The sequence below is a fragment of the Balaenoptera physalus genome (assembly GCF_965194825.1).
Source record: "Balaenoptera physalus genome assembly, chromosome: 14".
Classification (NCBI taxonomy): domain Eukaryota; kingdom Metazoa; phylum Chordata; class Mammalia; order Artiodactyla; family Balaenopteridae; genus Balaenoptera; species Balaenoptera physalus.
Genome location: NC_138893.1, coordinates 61,609,962 through 61,630,350, shown reverse-complemented (window position 1 = coordinate 61,630,350; position 20,389 = coordinate 61,609,962). Strand labels below are relative to the sequence as shown.

Sequence of the window (20,389 nt, the reverse complement as noted above, 5' to 3'; positions counted from 1 at the left end):
TGGGCTTTGGAGGGAAGCCACTGAATTGGATTTTGTATTCTTACAGAAACAGAACAATGCCTTTGTTTCTGTTTAAAGAATAGCAGTAATTAGATAATAGCAGGGATGAATTATCCAGATCCACTTAGGAAATTTTGAGGCCACAGAAAAAGATGACAAAAATCACTTATTTTCCTAGGAAGTTATTTCTTAAGAACTGTAATCTGATTGCCAATTAAAATTGGCAGAATTAGTCATTTCAGGAGCTCCTGAAATGGATACACACACACATACATATAAATATTTTCACATACACATCTGAAGCAAAATGGTAAAACTAGACATAATTTTCTTATTTTAATTACAGAAATAGTATACTTGGTGTTCTTTTCATGGTAAATTATTGGAGAAATGATGATTGGAATCTGTGTATTTTTAAATATGACTGAGAAAACTTAAAAGGCACCCCAGTAGTTGAAGCATGATTACGAATGCTTTTCTAGTATGTATTTTGTTACCGAATTGGGGAAATAATGTAACACATAAAATTCTAAATGGGAAGTTATTCTGGAGCTTCAGTTAGAAAATAAACCGAATCAGAAGCATCTAGCACAATGAAATACAGAAGATCTGAAACTTTAATGTATTTTGTGCTATTGTCAGTAGTTTTTGTCCAGAGCAGTCTTTTGTAAAGTAACACAGGGTTGAAAAAGTTAACTGAGAAAATAAAATACTCTATTTAGACTTTGGCTTAGAGTAGTAAAACAGAGCCTGTCTGTTGAATTCTCTCTCACCTTGTAATTAGAAACGTTGCTAATTTTTAGACTGTTTTCTCAAATTTTCTGTGCCTGATGGAAACAGTACTTAGGTAATAGATTTTTACACTTTTTATGACATTCATATCTAATTATTTTTGTTTTCTTTAAGAAAACATTCATTTCAGTTACCTTTATTTCATAGTGTAGTATTGCTCTAACATTTTATCTTTGATATTTTCTGTTTCTTTAGTCTTTTTTAGCGTATCCTCTCATGAACTAACAATCATTACAAACGGGGAATAGTTTTGTCCTATGTCTTTCTTGAGTAGTGTGTACTTATTTCAGACATGTCAATGAATAAATAGGTTTTTAGTGTTCCTTTTTACACTTGAAACAAAATTTTCCAATAATTTGAAACTGTCGTTCATGTCAATGGATATATATATATATACACATATATATATATACACACACACACATACATACACACACAATTATTTTTTTCCCTTTCAGACATGGAGTGTGGACCTCCAAGAATTAATGATAAATTAATGAGGTTCTTTGATCATTGTGAGAAGTTTTTAACTCAAGTGGAAAGGAATGCTACGGCTCTTTATCATGTAGAAGCCTTCAAAACTGGACCAGAAATGCAGAACATTTTAAAAAAAGTTGCAGGTATTTTGCAAGTGCCAGTCAACAACTTAAATGCAGGTAATGTGCCTATTATCTCGCATTTGAACTCTGAAATAGTTTAAGTGGTTTTTAAACTCTGAACATGGAAAAATATGGAAGCATAAAGTTACTCCTTTTAAAGGACCACAATTGATTTTACGTTGAGAAAGTTATGTGTTCTAGGTCAAGAAAATTCTATACTCATGCTTACTATTCTTAGATTCAGATTCTTCTTTGAGTTTTATGTAAATTAATACACAAGATTCTTGATGTATCCTGGAATTTTTTTTTTTTTTAGGACAAAGTTATATAAAGCTTCAACTCTAAGCATTATTTATAAAACAAAAGTTATCTTTTTCTGAATTATCTCCTCTTAAAGTGATACAAATGGAAAGTCATATAAATTCTTTAGCTTTTAAAGCAGTTCAGAAGTACATGTTAATGTTTTGAGAGGGGTTAAGTTTTTAAAAAGTAGTGTGATTTTTTTTTTTTTTCTTTGAAGCTTTTATACCTAGAGATGCTGAGAAAATGAGCAGTCATGTATGTCATGAGCTATTGCAGTGGATGGGTTGACTGTGCAACCTGGGACACTTTAGGGTGAAAGGAAACACTATTAGTAATTATGCTGGGAAAGCAGGTGGAAAACCAAGGTACATGGTCACCTAGCAATGAGAAATTAAGAAAATATAATAAGATTTTTTTTCCTGTTTTCTAGGAATGTGTAATCCATACAGCAGATATTGACAGATATATAGAGTGTGATTTTATTATACTGTGAATAAATTTCCAAAGACTAGAAGTAGGAGATGTTTGGAATAAATTAAGTAGACTAGAATATGTCAATCCTGGTGTCTGAATGCTTTATAAGGATCAAAAAAGTGAAGATGCCTAGACTAGCATCTAAAATTGAGTTTTTTCTCTTTTCTTTGACTGGCTATACATTGGGGTTGTTTGCAGAGCTTTAAAAATTATTTGGGAAATAATTCAAGTATGTAGATAATAATAAAGGCTAATATAATGAGTATCTGTATACCCACAACTTAGTTTGATCAAATTTTAACATTATGCTTCACTTAGTTGCTTTAAATATATTGAGGGTCCTTTTTCCCTCTCTAGGATCTCATTCCTTTCCTTTTCTCCCAGAGGTAACCATTGTCATGAATTGAGCATTTAAGTCATCCCATGTCGGTTTTTATATTTATGTTTCTATACCTAAATGGGGCATTTTGCAGATTTTTAAACTTTTAGGAATGGTATCAAACTATGATATCAGTCTGAAATTTGATTTTAATTCAACTTTGTATTTTTTATTTAATGTGTGTAATTCTAGTTCTGCATTTTAAACTTACGTACAGAATTCCATTATATAATACCAGCATCTAGCCATTATTCTGTTAGTGGGCATTTAAGATTGTTGAAGATTTTTTTAAAAACACTATTTCTAGTCTCTGACTTGACAAGGATTATTTGTATTTTACTGATGGGGTAACTGAGAGCAACTTCTTTTTGGAGGCAATATTAGCATAGTGGTTAAAATCATGGGTTCTGGAATTGGACTGTTTGTATTCGATTCTTGACTTTGTTATATTATTGACGAACTCTGTGATCTTTGGCAAGTTCCTTAATATCACTGTGCCATAGTTTCTTTCTCTGTAAAATGGATATAAGAATTGTACCTGCCTCACAGGATTATTGCAAGGATTATATGAGATTAATTCATGCAAAGCATTAGCACAGTACCTGGCACAGAGTACCGTTCAAAAATATTTTAGCTATTTAAATCCTTTTTTTTTTTTGCATAGAAAGGTGATGCTGTATGTATTTTCTGTAACTTATTTTTACTTAACAATGTATATGTCTCATTTTTTAAAATTCTATGTTATTTTATAGGATATATATAATTACATTTTTAGGTAAATGATAGTTAAACATTTATTTAACCCATCATCAAGTTTTACTGGTCAGAGAGGCTGGAGCTAATACAGTCCAAATTCTTTATTTTATAGGAAATTACTTTCCTACTAAGGTTTTTCTTAGTTTTTAACTCTTTCAAATAACACAACAGTGGACATTCTTACAGTCCGCTTTTTGCACTTGAAAGTTTATAAGATAAATAACTATAGGTAGAATTGTTGGGTTAAGGTGCATGAATATTTTACATCTTAACATATACTTCCAAATTGTTCTCTGAAGGCGTAGAAAAATTTATATCAACAATATGTGAGAATGCTCATTTCCTCCAATTCATCCGACAGTGGATATTATTAGTCATTTTGACTTTTGCCAATTTAATTAATGAAAAATGATATCTAGCTTTAATTTGCATTTCTTTGGTTACTTGTAAGGTTGAACATCTTTTCATATGTTTATTAGCTATTTCATTCCTTCTGAGAGTTGCCTCTTCATAACCTTGGCCATCTTCTATTGGATTATTTTTATGTTTTTTCTTATTGATCATAGGTACCCTTTATGTGTTATGGATATATTAATTATATGTCCTTTGATATTGCTTGACAAAAGAATAAATCCTTTGCCTATTTTGTGTTGAGACCCAGGAAGCCTAGAGTGACTTACCCAGGATAATTAGCGTCAGAGTCAGGTCTCATAGTGTGATTTTTCCCTCTTTGTTTCTCTCCTTCTTGACCCTTTGTTTCACCTTCCTTCTGACTCCTCAGTCTGCCCTTTCTTCGTTCTTTACCTTTTGCAGTCTTCTCTTCTCTTTTATATCCTTCTCTGTACTTGCTTCTTCTTAATAGTTATAATGTTAATTGTGTAGTTAAAAGAACTGTTCAATAAATGTACTTTGTCATTGCTGATTTTCAAGTTGGGGACTAAAACCTTTTATAACTTTATCTCCCCTCCTCCAATCCTCTAAAATTAACAAAATCAAGTTATGTTTTATATAGTAAGTCCCTGGCATTCTATAGATATTCAGCCTTTGGAAAACTGCAGGAAATAGTAACCTACAAATTTTACCTTTTTTTTTCTCTCAGATTTAATTCAGGTAGCTTTTTTCACCTGTTCATTTGACCTGGCAATTAAAGGTGTTAAATCTCCTTGGTGTGATGTTTTTGACATAGATGATGCAAAGGTAAGTATTACTTTTGGAGTTTCTTTGCTTTTTTTTTTTTGCATGGTTTTCATTGTTGTCTTTATTTGAAGCAGCTTTTCAAAAAATAAGTAGAGTAGGGATCATTAAGTGTCTTTGACTATCTTGTAATTTTCCTAAAAAAGAGAGATTAATTGTTCAGATAGGACCTACCTACTTGTAAATAGTTTAGGTTCATAAAACTCTGGAAAACATTCTTCCATTGTGATTTGATTTCTAGGTCCACCCAGTTAAAAACCTACTTAACCCATCATCAAATTTTACTGCTGGAAAGGATTATAGAGCTAATATAATCCAAATTCTTCTTTTTATAAAAGGAAGCCAAAGCTCAGAGAGGATGAATGGTTTTCCAAATACCTATTCTTTTATAAAGTTTTCGTAATAAATTGAGTTCTGTTTTCTACCCAGTGATGGCAGTGGTTCATCTAGGTTCTGCCTGGCTACTTTGTATTCCCTTTCTTTCCTCTTCATTCATGTTGTTTCTTTGTAGACTTTTAGACTCTAGAGAGAAAAGGGCAGACAGACCTCTGGTGACTGTAAAGGAGGCAAATTCTGGTCAAATCTGGGGTGCTGGGAGCCAGAGAGGTGGGGTAGGAAAGTGTTAATTGTTTTCTTAAGTATTGAGGATCAAGGCATCGGATAGAATTCTGATGGATGAGAGTAGGATGTATCTTTATGTATGGGTCATTCAGAAATACGGACTTCAGAAACTTTAGTCATCCTTGCATACATATGGAACCTTCAGCATTCTGTATGAAAATCAATTATTAACTTCAGAATTTAACCTCAGATTTTGAAAAGAAGTGTACTATTTGTCAGTTAGAAGCAAGCTTTTAAGCTGAAAGCTAATGTACATTTGAAAGTAAACAAGTGCTTTATTTCGTTAATTAAAGACTAAAGTGACCAACAACCAGATTAAAGGTGATTTTTCTGTAGTATTATGCCAAGGTGGAAGTAGGGCTTAGCCAGTAAGTTGGAAGAAGGGAAAAGAGACCTCGATGGATGCTTGCTCTAGGATGCTGAGCGCCAGAAGTAATAGGTGTATGTATTTCCTCTCTGTGCTCCTGAATTGCTTCCTGATGATCTACTTTTTCTCTGTCTCAAGTACTCAAAACACTTCTCATCTCCTCTAAATGTCCATAACTATCACTTCAGAAACATCCTGGCCTACCCTTCTTTGAAATGCTCTATGCTTAGGATGATCGTAAAATTTATGTTCTAAATTGAATACTTTTATTTATATTTTATAAATTTATTTATTTATTTTTGGCTGCACTGTGTCTTCGTTGCTACGCACGGGCTTTCTCTAGTTGCGGCGAGCGGGGGCTACTCTTTGTTGTGGTGCGTGGGCTTCTCATCGCAGTGGCTCCTCGTTGCGGAGCACAGGCTCTAGGCACGCGGGCTTCAGTAGTTGTGGCACGCGGGCTTCAGTAGTTGTGGCTCGCAGGCTCTAGAGTGCAGGCTCAGTATTGTGGTACATGGGCTTAGTTACTCCATGGCACGTGGGATCTTCCCGGCCCAGGGGTCGAACCCGTGTCCCCTGCTCTGGCAGGTGGATTCTTAACCGCTCCACCACTAGGGAAGCTCCTAAATTGAATGCTTTTAAAAGTGAAAGGGGAACCAGTAATAATTACACCAGTATAGGTATAAACTGAGACTTATGGTCACCATTCACTTGTGTCAAAATTCCTCACCTCCCTTTTCTCCCTACCCAGATTGCTGTAGGGGAAAAAGACGATAAAAAGCCGAATTGAAGTGATTTTCAGTATTGTGTAAATGACTGAGGGGTATTAGCAAAAGGGAAATTTACTTTTTAACAGAAGAACAACTTATTTGCCCAAGTTACTACAGTTGTTGGAATATTTGGCATATGCTTACCTGGCTATCTGCCCTTTTTGTATTCTGAGTAGCTATATCCATGTGGTCCCTTACTTCCAAAGACCGACAACTCTGTGCTTTTATTTCCATATCTTAAAAGATGGAACTCTTAGGTGACTTAGAGTCTATGCTACTTGTTTTTCTTTTCCTTTTATTTTTAGGATTACCCTTTTATCTCTTTACTGCTTATGAACTTCTCTCTTTTTTTCCCTACAACTTATTTTGAAAAATTTCAAACTGATAGAAGTTGTAAGAACAACAGAATGAACATTCATGTCCTTCACCTATATTCACCAGTTTTAAACTTTTTTTGCCACATTTGTTTTTCTTTCTTTATAATCTATTAGTTTCCTATTGCTGCTATTACAGATTACTGCAAATTTAGTAGCTTAAAGCAACACAAATTTATTATCTTACAGTTCTGGAAATCAGAATTCCAAAATGAATTTTACAAGGCTAAAATCAAGGTATCAACAGGGGGCTGTGTTCTCTCTGGAGACTCTAGGGGAAAATCTGTTCCTTGTCCTTTCCAGTCTCCAGAGCTCACCTGCATTCCTTGTATCACTATGACCACGGCTTCATGGTTATATCTCCTACTCTGTCCTTCCTGCCTACTTCTTATAAGGATCTTTGTGATTATGGGGCCCATCTAGATAGTCTAGGATAATTTTCCATCTTAAGCTCCTTAACTTAATCACATTTGCAAATTCCCTTTTATCATGTAAGATAACATATTCATTGGTTGTAGGCGTTAGGATGTAGACATCTTTGAGGGACATTTATTCTGTCACATATATATGTAATCATTTTTTTCTAAATGTCAAGACTCTTCACCCTTAAATACTTGGGCATGCATCTAAACAAGAACCTTCTCCTACATAATCATAATAAAATGTAAATTTACATATGCATATATAGTACAGTATTGTCTAATATACAGTCAATATTCGTGTTTTCACACTTGTCTTAATAGACTCCTATATTTATAGCTTTTATTTAAAAAAATTTTTTGAACATCTTTATTGGAGTATAATTGCTTTATAATGGTGTGTTAGTTTCTGCTTTATAACAAAGTGAATCAGCTATACATATACGTATATCCCCATATCTCCTCCCTCTTGCGTCTCCCTCCCACTTTTTTTTTATTTTTAAATTCAGGATCTAATCAAGGATCATTCATTGTATTTATTTGTCATGCCTTTAGTTGCCTTTAATCTAGAAGAGTGTTCCAGCCTTTCTTTTGCCTTTTATACACTGGCATTTTGCAGGCATCTAGGCCAGCTTTTTTGCAGAATGTCTTTGTGTCTGTTTTTTCACTTAAGATTAGATAGGGGTTTAAACATTTTTGACAAGAATACTATATAAGTATTCTTATGTAGTGTGTCTAATCAGAAGGAATGATGTCAGTTTGTCACATCATTGATGATGATATGTTTGATCATATGATTAAAGTGGCACCTTCCAGATTTCTCTATTGTGTAGGTACCTTTAAATAACTTCTCATTTTTTTTTGAACTTTATTTATTTTTTATACAGCAGGTTATTAGTTATCCATTTTATACATATTAGTGCACATATGTCAGTCCCAATCTCCCAATTCATACCACCACCACCACCACCCCCCCGCTGCTTTCAAAGAACGTCTCATTTAAATGACCATGATTTGAAATTTTGAAATACATGTTTAAATTAATTGAATAAGAGCTTCCTTTTTATACAGTAAAAGCAAATAAGTTAGATTCTTCATTAAAAAATATAAAGTTTTCTTTTGATTTAGATGTTTCCTGTGCTTTTTTTTTCTTTTTCAGTAATTTGATACAAAAATCTCTGCTTAGGACCTTTCACTATGAAATAGGTTTACATACTGAAGTATTTACAGATGCAATAAAATGATGTCTGGGATTTGCTTCAGCATAATCCAGTGGTGGTGGTAGGGGCATAACTGAAACAGAATTGGACAAGTGTTAATTGTTGTTGAAGTTGGATGAGAGGTACGTGGGGGTTCATTATTCTCCTGTTCTCTATTTTTATGTTTGAAATTCTTTATTAAAAATGTTTTAAGGGGCTTCCCTGGTGGTGCGGTAGTTAAGAATCCGCCTGCCAATGCAGGGGACACAGGTTCGAGCCCTGGCCGGGGAAGATCCCACATGCTGCGGAGCAGCTAAGCCCGCGCACCGCAACTACTGAGCCTGCACTCTAGAGCCCACGAGCCACAACTACTGAAGCCCGTGTGACTAGAGTCCGTGCTCCACAGCAAGAGAAGCCACCACAATGAGAAGCCCACACACCGCAACGAAGAGTAGCCCCCGCTCGCGGCAACCAGAGAAAGCCCACGCACAGCAACGAAGACCCAACACAGCCAATATAAATAAATAAAATAAATTAATTTATTAAAAAAAAAGTGTTTTAAGAGTTAAAAATGAATAGAAATATATGAAATTCTGAGAATCCTGGATATTATTAGATATCCAAGACCTTATGAAATGCTGGTCCATGTGTGCCTTCATTCAGCAAATATTGTTTTAGTGCCTGCTCCATGCCAGGCACTTGGTTGAAACTGAAGATACTAACATAAGATAGGCATTGTCCTCAAAGAATGTCACAAGGAGTGAAAGACAAAAAAACCATTGCAAGACAATGGGATGGCTATAACAGAAGTATATATAAGGTATAGTGATACACAAAGGAGGAAGTTGATTAATGGCAGTCAGGTAAACCTTATAAAAGAAGTGACACATGAACTATGTACTTCTCTGTGGGATAGCTTTTTGCAGCTTTGTATCTATCTTCTACTGTAACAAGTATATCTAGATTTTCTGTCTCATATGGGGTCAGTTTTGGTATTTAATATTTTCTTGTAGAAGTCATTCATGTTCTCCAGGTTTTCAGATTTATTTGTGGAGTTTGGCAAATTTATCTCATGATTTAAAAAAAGGTCTTCTATATCTGAGATTATTTCCCCATTATTATTACTTATTTGTGTATCTGCATTTTCTTTATTATGTTATTTAGTGTTTACTAATTTATTATTTTTTTTCCAAGAAACAGTTTAACTATATGTTTTGAACTTTATGTAGTGGAATCATCCAGTATGTGTTTTTTTGTATATAGTTTTTTCTCAACATTATGTTTTTAAGATTTATCTATGATGCTGCATGTAGCTATAGTTCAATTATTTTTATTGCTGTGTAGTATTCCATTACATGAATTATCATAGTTTTTTAATCCATTATCTTGTTGGTAAACCTCTGGGTTGTTTTCAGTTTGGGACTATTATGAATATTCTTGTGTATGTCTGTAGGTGTGTATACACACATTTCTGAAGGTCCATGTCTGTAGTAGAATTGCTGGATCATAGGATATGCAGAACTTCAAATTTACTAGATAATGCCCAATTATTTTTTGGAGCTGTTCCAGTTTATATTTCTATCTTTATGCTTCTTTCCATATATTTTTTTTCTTGTTTTGGACTCTTTCTTTTTTAAATGATTATTTTATTTTCTTAAGTCTTTGGAATTCATGATACTGTGTTTATTTAATTATAGTTTTCATTTGCTCTGTAGCAGAATTTCTAGGGTGAGAGGTTTTTTTTCTGGCTATTTTATCTGTGTAGCAGTCTTGTTTTTAATTTGTATGTTTGTAAAGATACTAGCACCTTTTAAATTATTACTCATCTTTGCAATGAATTCAGCTTTTACTTCTCAGGCGGCCAGTAGGGATGAGCAGCTATTCAGCGATAAGTAGTGTTCCTTCCAGTTTGGAGTTTTTCTCTGAGATTCTTTGTAGAATGCTTCTTATAAAGATGGAAGGTCAATCTGTTTCCTGTAATGGTGTTACATACTGTAGGGAGGCTCCTCTTAGACTTCGTTCTTATTGTTTCAAACAAAGGATTATTGGATCTACTCCTGCAAGTGTACCATGTGCTTTGAGGATCTGTCTTCTGTTGGTTTTATCTGAGGGGTTTTGTTTGATTTTCACTGCATTTGGCAGTCCTTCCTCATTTATGGTGGTGGCTCAGGGTACAGAGGTCTCCTAATTTCTTTGAAAGGGGCATTTGCATTTCTTTTTCATTCTTCTTTTTTTAGAGTGATTTCTGAGAGAAGAGAGCATATATATCTTAATTCCATCATCTTAAAACCCGAAGCTTTGTTTATATTTTCTAGTTAAGAGCACTTTCAATGTTTCATTGCAAAATACGATGTTTGGCATAGTCACTAGTAGTTATCCTTACCAAGTTAAGAAAATTTCTGTTTCTTACTAAAACCTTCTATTTATTTATTGTTTTTAAGATCAGGATGTTTGCTGAATTTCTGGCATCTAGGAAGATGATTTTTTTTTCCTCTTTAATCTTCTAACATAGAAATTACATTAGTACATTTTCTAATGTTGAATTATCCTTGCATTCCTTCTTTCTTATGATAGATTCTTTTACTGACTGATTTTTCTCCTAGTTATAAGTCATGTTTCTTGTTTCTTCATGTATTTCCAGTAATTATTAGATACTGGACACTGTGAACGTTATGGTGTTGAATGCCTGGATTTTGTCTTCTAAGTATTGAATTTTGTTTTATTTTGCAGTTAAGTTACTTGTGGATCAGTTTGATCCTTTTCAGGCTTCATTTTTCTGAGTTTCATGCTCTTGACCTGACCTTACAAAACTCAGAAACAAAACCTTACTTATACACATGTCTTTACTATTAAAGTATGTCTCTTTTGGGGTCCAGATTGAAGTCCTGGATGTCTTGGTATCTCTGGAAGCTGTCTCTACTTAGGCCGCTTGGAACATGAATATCTCTCAGCCTTATGATAGCTCTGGAATTGATCAGCTTACAACTCCCACAGCCTTCAGCAGCAGAATCAAGGGGCCCCCCCTACGAGTTTTGGAGTTCTTTTTCTGTGTAGCTTCCTCCTCTCTGACACTCTACCCTGCTAATTCCAACCACTTCAGACTTATTAAACTCTGAGTTCTGACTCCTCAACTCAGCAAGACTGCCGAATTCTGCTTCACATCCTTTTCCCTGTGCCACAGTTTGAAGCGCCTCTCCTTTTTCATTTCTGATACTATTTTTGTTTTATTTCTTGAATAGATTTGGCAGAACTTTATCTAATTCTTTTTATTTTAATTTTTTTAACGTTTACTTTGTCCCTTTTGCTAACTTCTTAATTTAATTGCCTCTTTAATATATGTTTAGTTTTGGTTTTGGTATATGGCAGTGGCCTGCCCTTGCTCTTACTCTTAAACTTACGGCTTGCACTTAATTTCTCTAGGGACTCTTCTGGGAAGAATGGCTCATAACTACTGTGTAGTCTTCTCTTGTACCTCTTTTGGGTTGCAAGATTTAGTCCTTTACTTTTGGTGTTGGATCAAATGATACATGAGTACAAGTTTGACATTCAGATAAAGGCTACCTTAATCACCAACTCCAATTCAAGACCTCTCCACAGAAATCTACCACTCCTGTCAGTTTGATGTGTACTTTTCAACCTTTTCTGTGCTCTATTTATAATTTATACCATTCTTAGAAATGTAAACAGTGTAATTGTGTGTGTGTGTGTGTGTGTGTGTGTGTATTTTGGTAGTAAATGATATTATACTGTATTTATTATTCCTTTTTTTTTGTCTTCAACAAATATCTTTATTGTACAAAGATTACCCTCATATAAATTACTGCAGCGGGGCTTCCCTGGTGGCACAGGGGTTGAGAATCCACCTGCCAATGCAGGGGATACGGGTTCGATCCCTGGTCCGGGAAGATCCCACATGCTGCGCAGCAGCTAAGCCCATGTGCCACAACTACTGAGCCTGCGCGCCTAGAGCCCGTGCACTGCAGCAAGAGAAGACACCACAGTGAGAAGCCCACATGCAGCAACGAAGGCCCAACACAGCCAAAAATAAATAAATAAAATAAATAAATTTATTTTTTTTAAAAAATTACTGCAGCACACAACTACAGAAATTCATAAAGCAGTTGACATTTATTGAGCAACGTCTGTGTGCTAAGGGCATTTTTGAGGACTTTGCACAATTCTGAGGAGGTACTAGAACTTTCAGTTTGCATATAATGAAAGTAAGACTCAACTAAATTATGGGATGTGTCCAAGATTACAAAGCTAATAAGGAAGAGATCCAGCATTTGAATTAGATCTGTGAAAGGCATAAGGATCAAAACACTGAAAATAACTGACCAGAGCTTCCCCTTGCATAGATGATAGCTTTCAATTACTTCTCATGAAAATGAAAGAAAATTATGTATTCCTTTGCTAGTCCACAATCAAGATGTCAGCAGGATTGGTCTCCTCTGAGGGCTGTAAGAGAAGTATCTGTTCCAGGCCTCTCTCCTTGACTTAAAGATAGCCATCTTCCTTCTATACATATCTGTGTACAATCCTTCCCCACCATCTTGCTCTTCTCCTACTACCAACAGCAGTTAGGCAACAAACACTGGGTTTTATACAAAAACCCAGTAGCTAAAGAGCACTCTGGCCATGATAGGTTCAGAAATGACATAATATTGCCCCACTAAACTATAACAATAATAGTTGGTGGGTCTGATCTATTGCAAGTAGCAGAGGCCAGCAAGTATTTATCATTCTTTACCTGCTCTTCTCATTTAGCAGTATGTTTTAGAGATCTTTCCATGTCAGTTCATGTAGATCTACAAATAATCTCATAGTATTCCATAGTATGTGTATATCATAGTTTATATAAGCCTCTACCTATTAATGAAATTTAGGTATTTCCAGGAAACTTTTTTGGGGGGGGGCTCCTTTAAGCAGTGCTACTCTAAGATATTCTTGTACATTGTCTCTTGTGTTCCTCTGTGAATATTATTTTATAAGAAACGGAATTAAACGGGCCTTAAAGGTGTGTGTTTTTGTGGATTTTGCCAGTCTGTCCTTTAGAACATCTGTATTAATGCACATTCCTTCTAGTACCAGTTTTCCATATCCTTGGTCTACTTTTTTTTAATTAATTAATTAATTTATTTATTTATTTATGTATTTATTGGCTGTGTTGGGTCTTTGTTTCTGTATGAGGTCTTTCTCTAGTTGCGGTGAGCAGAGGCCACTCTTCATTGCGGTGCGCAGGCCTCTCACTATCGCGGCCTCTCTTGTTGCGGAGCACAGACTCCAGACGCGCAGGCTCAGTAGTTGTGGCTCACGGGCCTAGTTGCTCCGTGGCATGTGGGATCTTCCCAGACCAGGGCTCGAACCCGTGTCCCCTGCATTGGCAGGCAGATTCTCAACCACTGCGCCACCAGGGAAGCCCCCTTGGTCTACTTTTATTACTATTTTTGACAAACTGATACATGAACCAAAGTAACTCATTTTCTATCTGGTTTCTACCTTCCTGAAATTCTTAAAAATTCCTGATTCACTGTTGGCACCTTCTGTGCTGTAATGAATATTCTTCTATGTACATTTTTTTCTTTTTTCTGTATATATCTTTGCTATCATCTTAAAATAATTTTAGAAGAAAGGGGAGGTGAGCACATGTCTTTAACCCACTATCCTGAACTGTCATGGATGCTGGATTACTGGTTGTGAGTACTACTAACTTGCTCTTGCATGTCAGTCTCTACATTCCCATTTGGGTTTGTGTCTCAGCATAAATCTCTGTGTCATGGACCTTTGGGTCCAACCCTTAAATGCTTGAAATGGTAAGTATAAACTCTGTAAATGCTAAGATTCTACTATACTTTGTGTAGAATGGTGATTAAACAATGTAACCTTTTCTGAAAAAATCATTATTAAATCAGAAAATCTGTTACGTTAATAAAAATAGTAATGATTTTTGAAATTTGTATTTTTAGGTTTTAGAATATTTAAATGATCTGAAACAATATTGGAAAAGAGGATATGGGTATACCATTAATAGTCAATCCAGCTGCACCCTGTTTCAGGATATCTTTCAGCACTTGGACAAAGCAGTTGAACAGAAACAAAGGTAAAAACTTAAAAAAAAATTGTTTTTTAATGTATTGGCTCAGCCAAAAAGTTCGTTCGGGTTTTAGGATCTTACGGAGAAACCCAAATGAACTTTTTGGCCAACCCAGTATATTCTGAGTGCCCAGTTAAGCTTCTGGAAAATGTTTTATAATGGGTGATTTTTAAAAATAGATTTTGCTTATGTTTTTTAAAAATAATTATACTTACAAAATAATTAGATGACATATGTAAGTTATAAAGCATATAAACATATAAACCCTCCAGTCAACCCAGGAACTAGAACATTACTAATAATTTGCATGTGTCTATTTATGTGTTCCTTAGTGACTCAATTTTCCTGCCCTCCCTTGCCCCATTTACTCCCTATCCCCTTTAACTACTATTCTGCATTTGGTGCATATCATTCCTTTGCCTCTATAAAAAGGCTTTATTATGAATGTATGTGTGCCCAAACAATATGTTTAGTTTTGCTTAGAGACATAAGCAAATGGGACTTGTTTTTTTTTCTCCCTCAACATTACATTTATAATATTTATCATGTTGTTGCATATACTGTAGTTCATTCATTTTTGCTACAGTACAATATTCAATAATGTTCAATATTCAGTAAATAAATACTACAATTTATATCATCTTCTCTTGTCAGTCGGCATTTGGGTAGTTTCTGTTTTTTGCTATTATAAATAGTGTAATTGTACATGGTTTCTGGTATGAATTTTTTTTTAAGTTTTTATTTTAAATGAGAGTTTCTCATCAAAAAGTCTCTGTTAACATTCATACTTCTCAGAGTTTTAAAAAAAACCTTTTCATAATTTGAACTTTTGGTAGAATATAAACCGCATTTTATTTGACAAATATGCTTCCATGAAAGCTTATACATTCACAATTGGAGATGAAAATCATGCTGTAAAGACTGAGACAGAAAGACTGAAGATGGTGTATATAATTGGGCTGGCAGTATGAAGTTTTATATACATACAGATATAGAGAGAAATTATGTGAGTTTGTGGATATGACTTTAGTTTGTGGAATTTTCTTGGGTATGGGAATTAGGGACCATCTGTACTAGATCTGGTTTTCTTCCCTGACTTACAATGGTTCAACTTATGATTTTTTGACTTTGTGATGGTGCAGAAATGATACACATTCAGTGGAAACTGTACTTTGAATTTTGATCTTTTCTGGGGCTAGCTATATGCAGTATGATACTCTCTCATGATGCTGGGCATTGGCAGTCAGCCGCAGCTCCCAGTCAGCCATGCGATCACGAGTGAAACACTGCTAATATACTTACGACTCTTCTATATCTATACAGCCATTCTGGTCTTCACTTTCAGTACAGTGTTCAATAAATTATATGAGATATTCAACACTTTATTATAAAATAGGCTTTGTATTAGGTGATTTTGCCCAACTGTAGGCTAATGTAAGCGTTTTGAGCACATTTAAGGTAGGCTAGGTTAAGTTATGATGTGTGGTAGGTTTTTGACTTATTGATGTTTTCATTTTAATGATGGGTTTATTGAGACATAACCCCATCATAAGGGTTATGATGGAGGAAGAGCTGTACTTAGTTTCTGCGACCAAACACTTTTTTGGGGCAAAATAGTCAAGGCAAATTCCCTCTTTGAGATAGGCATTAATTTCTTTCCTACTTGGTTTTATGAATGTTTTAAAACCCTTAGACTTTATGAGATAACAGATCTTTACTGTTTGTTCATTGTTTATTTGTTTGTCCCATTGTTGAATGTGAGGTAATTAAATTGTGTCTGAAAGACTCTTAAATAACTTTTACAAGGTTTGCTATTACAATTTGATACCAGATTCAAAGCTTAAGTAAGAATTTTATCATTGGTGTTTTAAAACTAAGTGAGTATTTCTGTACACTGGAAACTACAAAGTATTACAGAGAGAAATTAAAGGTAACCCAAATAAATGCAGAGAGATACTATCTTTATGGATTGGAAGACTCAGATTGATCATCTGTAGGCTGACTGCAATCCCTATCATAATTCCAGTAGGTCTCTTTGTAGAAATCGAGAAGCTTATTCTAAAATCTATACAGAAATTCAAAGCACCCAGAAGAGCTAAAACAATTTTGAAAAAGAACAAAAGGACTTAATAAATACCTGACTTCAAAACTTATAAAACTATAGCCGTAAACAAATGGATCAATAGAATAGAATAAAGTCAAGAAATAAATTCCGATATATGTGGTCAGTATTTGACAAAGATGCCATGGTAATGCATTGGAGAAAAGAATAGTCCTTTCAACAAATGGTACTGGAACAATTGGACATCCATATGTTAAAAAATGACAGACCCTTACTTCACACTCTACACAAAAATGGACCATAGATTTAAGTATAAAATGTAGAATTAGAAGACTTCTAGAAGAAAATGTAGGATCAAGCAGCAAGGATATATTGTACAGTGTAGAGACATATAGCCATTATTTTGTAATAACTTAAATAGTATAATCTATAAAAATATTGAATCATTGTGTGATATACCTGAAACTAGTATAATTGTAAATCAATGGTACTTCAATTTTAAAAAATAAACAAAAAATATACGATCAATGGCCTGGATATAAGAGCTAAAACAATGAAACTCTTAGAAGAAAACATAGTAGTAAATCTTCATTTACTACTCTGCCTATTTGGGATTAGGCAGAGATTTCTTAGATACAACACTAAAAGCACAATCCATTAAAAAATTGATGAAATGGACTCCATCAAAATTAAAAATCTTTGTGCTTCAAAAAGCACTATTTGGAAAATGAGAAGACAAGCAATAGACTTGGAGAAAATAGTTGCAAAACATATATATGATTAAGGATTTGAATCCAGAATATATAAAGAAGCTATATCTCACTAGTAAGGTGACACATAACCCAATTTTAAAAAAGGGCAAAAGATTTGAACAGATACTTTACTAAAGAAGATATTTGGATGGCAAATAAGCACATGAAAAGATACTAATAAACTACTGATTATATTATTAGATATTAAAACCATTGTGAAATACCAGTAATACCCCTGAACTGGCTGTAAAATAATAGAAAAAATATATATGTTGGTCTCTGCCCCAGGTTCTTGACACAGGGCTCCTGAAACCATTGTCATTTCCTGGGTGATAGGAGTGTCTTTTGTTCTAATGAGGTGACTGGATAGGCTCGTGGATGGCTCCAGGATGACGACTGGTCACCAGAAAGACCAAGCCATGATTAGAAGCTTGGGATTTTCAGCCCCATCGCCACCCCCCCCCCCGCCCCCACAATTCTCTTGAGAAGGGGAAAGGGCTGGAAGTGGAGTTAATGATCAATCTCGGCTACGAGGTTCAGGGAGCTTGTGGGTTGGTGAATGAGTAGAGGTGTGGTGAGAGTGGCATGCCTGGAGAGGACATGGAAGCTCTGTGCCCCTTCCCACATACCTTGCCCTGCACATCTTTTCCATCTGGATGTTCATCTGTATCCTATGTCATATCCTTTTTTAGTAAACTGGTAAATGTAAATAAGTATTTCCCTGAGTTCTTGAGCCACTCTAGCAAATTAAACCTGAGGAAGGGGTCATGAGAACCTTCTATCTGTAGCCATACTGGATAGAAGTTTTGGGTAACCTGGGTGACGACCTACTACTTACAATTGGCACCTGAAGTGGGGGCCAGTCTTGTGGGACTGAGCCCTTAGCCTGTGGGATCTGATGCTGTCTCTAGGTAGATAGTGTCAGAATCGAGTTAAATTGTAGAACAGCCATCTGGTGTCACAGAAAATTACTTAATATGGGGGAAAAAACCCTACACATTTGGTAACCAGAAGCGTCAGAAGTATTGTGAATGTGGTAGTAGTGTGAGAGTAAAGGAGAAATAGAGGAGGAAAGGACTATGTATTTTTCTTATTCACTGGCTAAAATTTAAAAAAAAAAAAAAGATTTTCCCAAGTGTTGGTGAGATGTGGAGGAACTGGAAACCTTACGCACTTTTGGTGGGAATGTAAAATTGTATAGCCGCTTTGAAAAAGTTTGACAGGTTCTTAAAAAGAATCTTCTTAGGACTTCCCTGGTGGTGCAGTGGTTAAGAATCCGCCTGCCAGTGCAGGGGACACGGGTTCGAGCCCTGGTCAGGGAACATCCCACATGCCGTGGAGCAACTAAGCCCGTGCACCACAACTACTGAGCCTGTGCTCTAGAGCCCGCGAGCCACAACTACTGAGCCCACGTGCTGCAACTACTGAAGCTCACACACCTAGAGCCCGTGCTCTGCAACAAGAGAAGCCACTGCAATGAGAAGCCTGTGCACTGCAACGAAGAGTAGTCCCCACTCGCTGCAACTAGAGAAAGCCTGCACGTAGCAATGAAGACCCAACACAGCCAAAAATAAATTAATTAACTTAAAATAAAAAGAATTTACTAATTCAGAAAAATGGCACCTTTCCTTAAAGTTTTTTCAAGATGACCCCAAAATGCTTATGACATGTAAGAATGAAATCAGACAGGTAAGAATGAAATCAGAACATTCTCTAACACTGTATACAAAAATAACTCAAAATGGATTAAAGACCTAAATGTAAGACCAGGTACTATAAAACTCCTAGAGGACAACATAGGCAGAACACTCTATGACATAAATTGTAGCAATTTTTTTTTGATCCATCTCCTAAAACAAAGGAAATAAAAGCAGACAAACAAATGGAACCTAATTAAACTTAAAAACTTTTGCACAGCAAAGGAAACCATCAACAAAACGAAAAGACAGTCTACTAAATGGGAGTAAATATTTGCAAATGATATGACTGACAAGGGGTTAATATCTAAAATATATAAACAGTTCATACAATCCAATATCAGAAAAACAGGCAAACAAATCAGAAAACAGGCAGAAGACCTGAATAGACATTTTTCCAAAGAAGACATACAGATGGCTAACAGGCATATGAAAAGATGCTCAACATCACTAATTATTAGAGAAATGCAAATCAAAACAACAATGGACATCACCTCACACTGGTCAGAATGGCTAACATCAAAAAGTCTGCAAATAACAAATGTTGGTGAGGATGTGGAGAAAAGGGAACTCTTGTGCACTGTTGGTGGGAGCGTAATTTGGTGCAACCACTATGGAAAACAGTATGGAGGTTCCTTAAAAAACTAAAAATAGAACTACCATATGACCCAGCAATTCCACTTCTGGGTATATATCTGGAAAAAGTGAAAACACTAATTCAAAAAGATACATGCCCCAAAATGATCATAGCAGCAGTATTTACAATAGCCAAGATATGGAAGCAACCCAAGTGTCCATCAACATACAAATGGATAAAGAAGATGCAGTGTATATGAGTAAATACAATGGAATATTACTCAGCCATAAAAAAGAACGAAAGTTTGCCATTTGCAACATGGATGGACCTGGAGGGTATTACGTTTAGTGAAATAAGTCAGACAGAGAAGGGCAAATACTGTATGATATCACTTATATTTAGTCTAAAAAATAAACAAATGTATATAGCAAAACAAAGTCTCACAGATACAGAAAACAAACTGGTTGTTACCAGTGAGGGGAGGGAAGGTAGGACAGGGCACAATAAGGGTATGGGCTTAAGACATATAAACTACTGGGCTTTTCTGGTGGCACAGTGGTTAAGAATCCGCCTGCCACTGCAGGGGACGTGGGTTCGATCCCTGGTCCGGGAAAATCGCACGTGCCGTGGAGCAACTAAGCCTGTGAGCCACAACTACGGAGCCTGCGCTCTAGAGCCCACGAGCCATAACTACTGAGCCCGCATGCCACAACTACTGAAGCCCGCACGCCTAGAGCCCGTGCTCTGCAACAAGAGAAGCCACCGCAATGAGAAGCCTGCGCACCGCAACGAAGAGTAGCCCCCACTCACCGCAACTAGAGAAAGCCCACACACAGCAATGAAGACCCAAAGCAGCCCAAAACAAATAAATTAAAAGAAAAAAGATATAAACTACTATATATAAAATAGATAAGCAAATAAGATATATATTGTACAGCACAGGGAATTATAGCCATTATTTTG

General features: G+C 35.5%; 1 protein-coding gene across 3 annotated transcripts in view; it reads left to right on the top strand.

Moving 5' to 3' along the window:
• The window catches only part of MINPP1 (multiple inositol-polyphosphate phosphatase 1), a 56,814-nt gene that overhangs the window by 2,385 nt on the left and 34,040 nt on the right, over positions 1 to 20,389 (top strand). For 2 of the 3 annotated variants that reach the window (XM_082423787.1, XM_082423786.1), the window contains exons 2-4: positions 1,251 to 1,448; positions 4,403 to 4,500; positions 14,211 to 14,344. In XM_082423787.1, coding sequence (XP_082279913.1) covers positions 1,251 to 1,448; positions 4,403 to 4,500; positions 14,211 to 14,344 — 430 coding nt within the window. The remainder of the gene's footprint in view (positions 1 to 1,250; positions 1,449 to 4,402; positions 4,501 to 14,210; positions 14,345 to 20,389) is intronic. The other variant, XM_082423788.1, reaches the window with a different exon arrangement.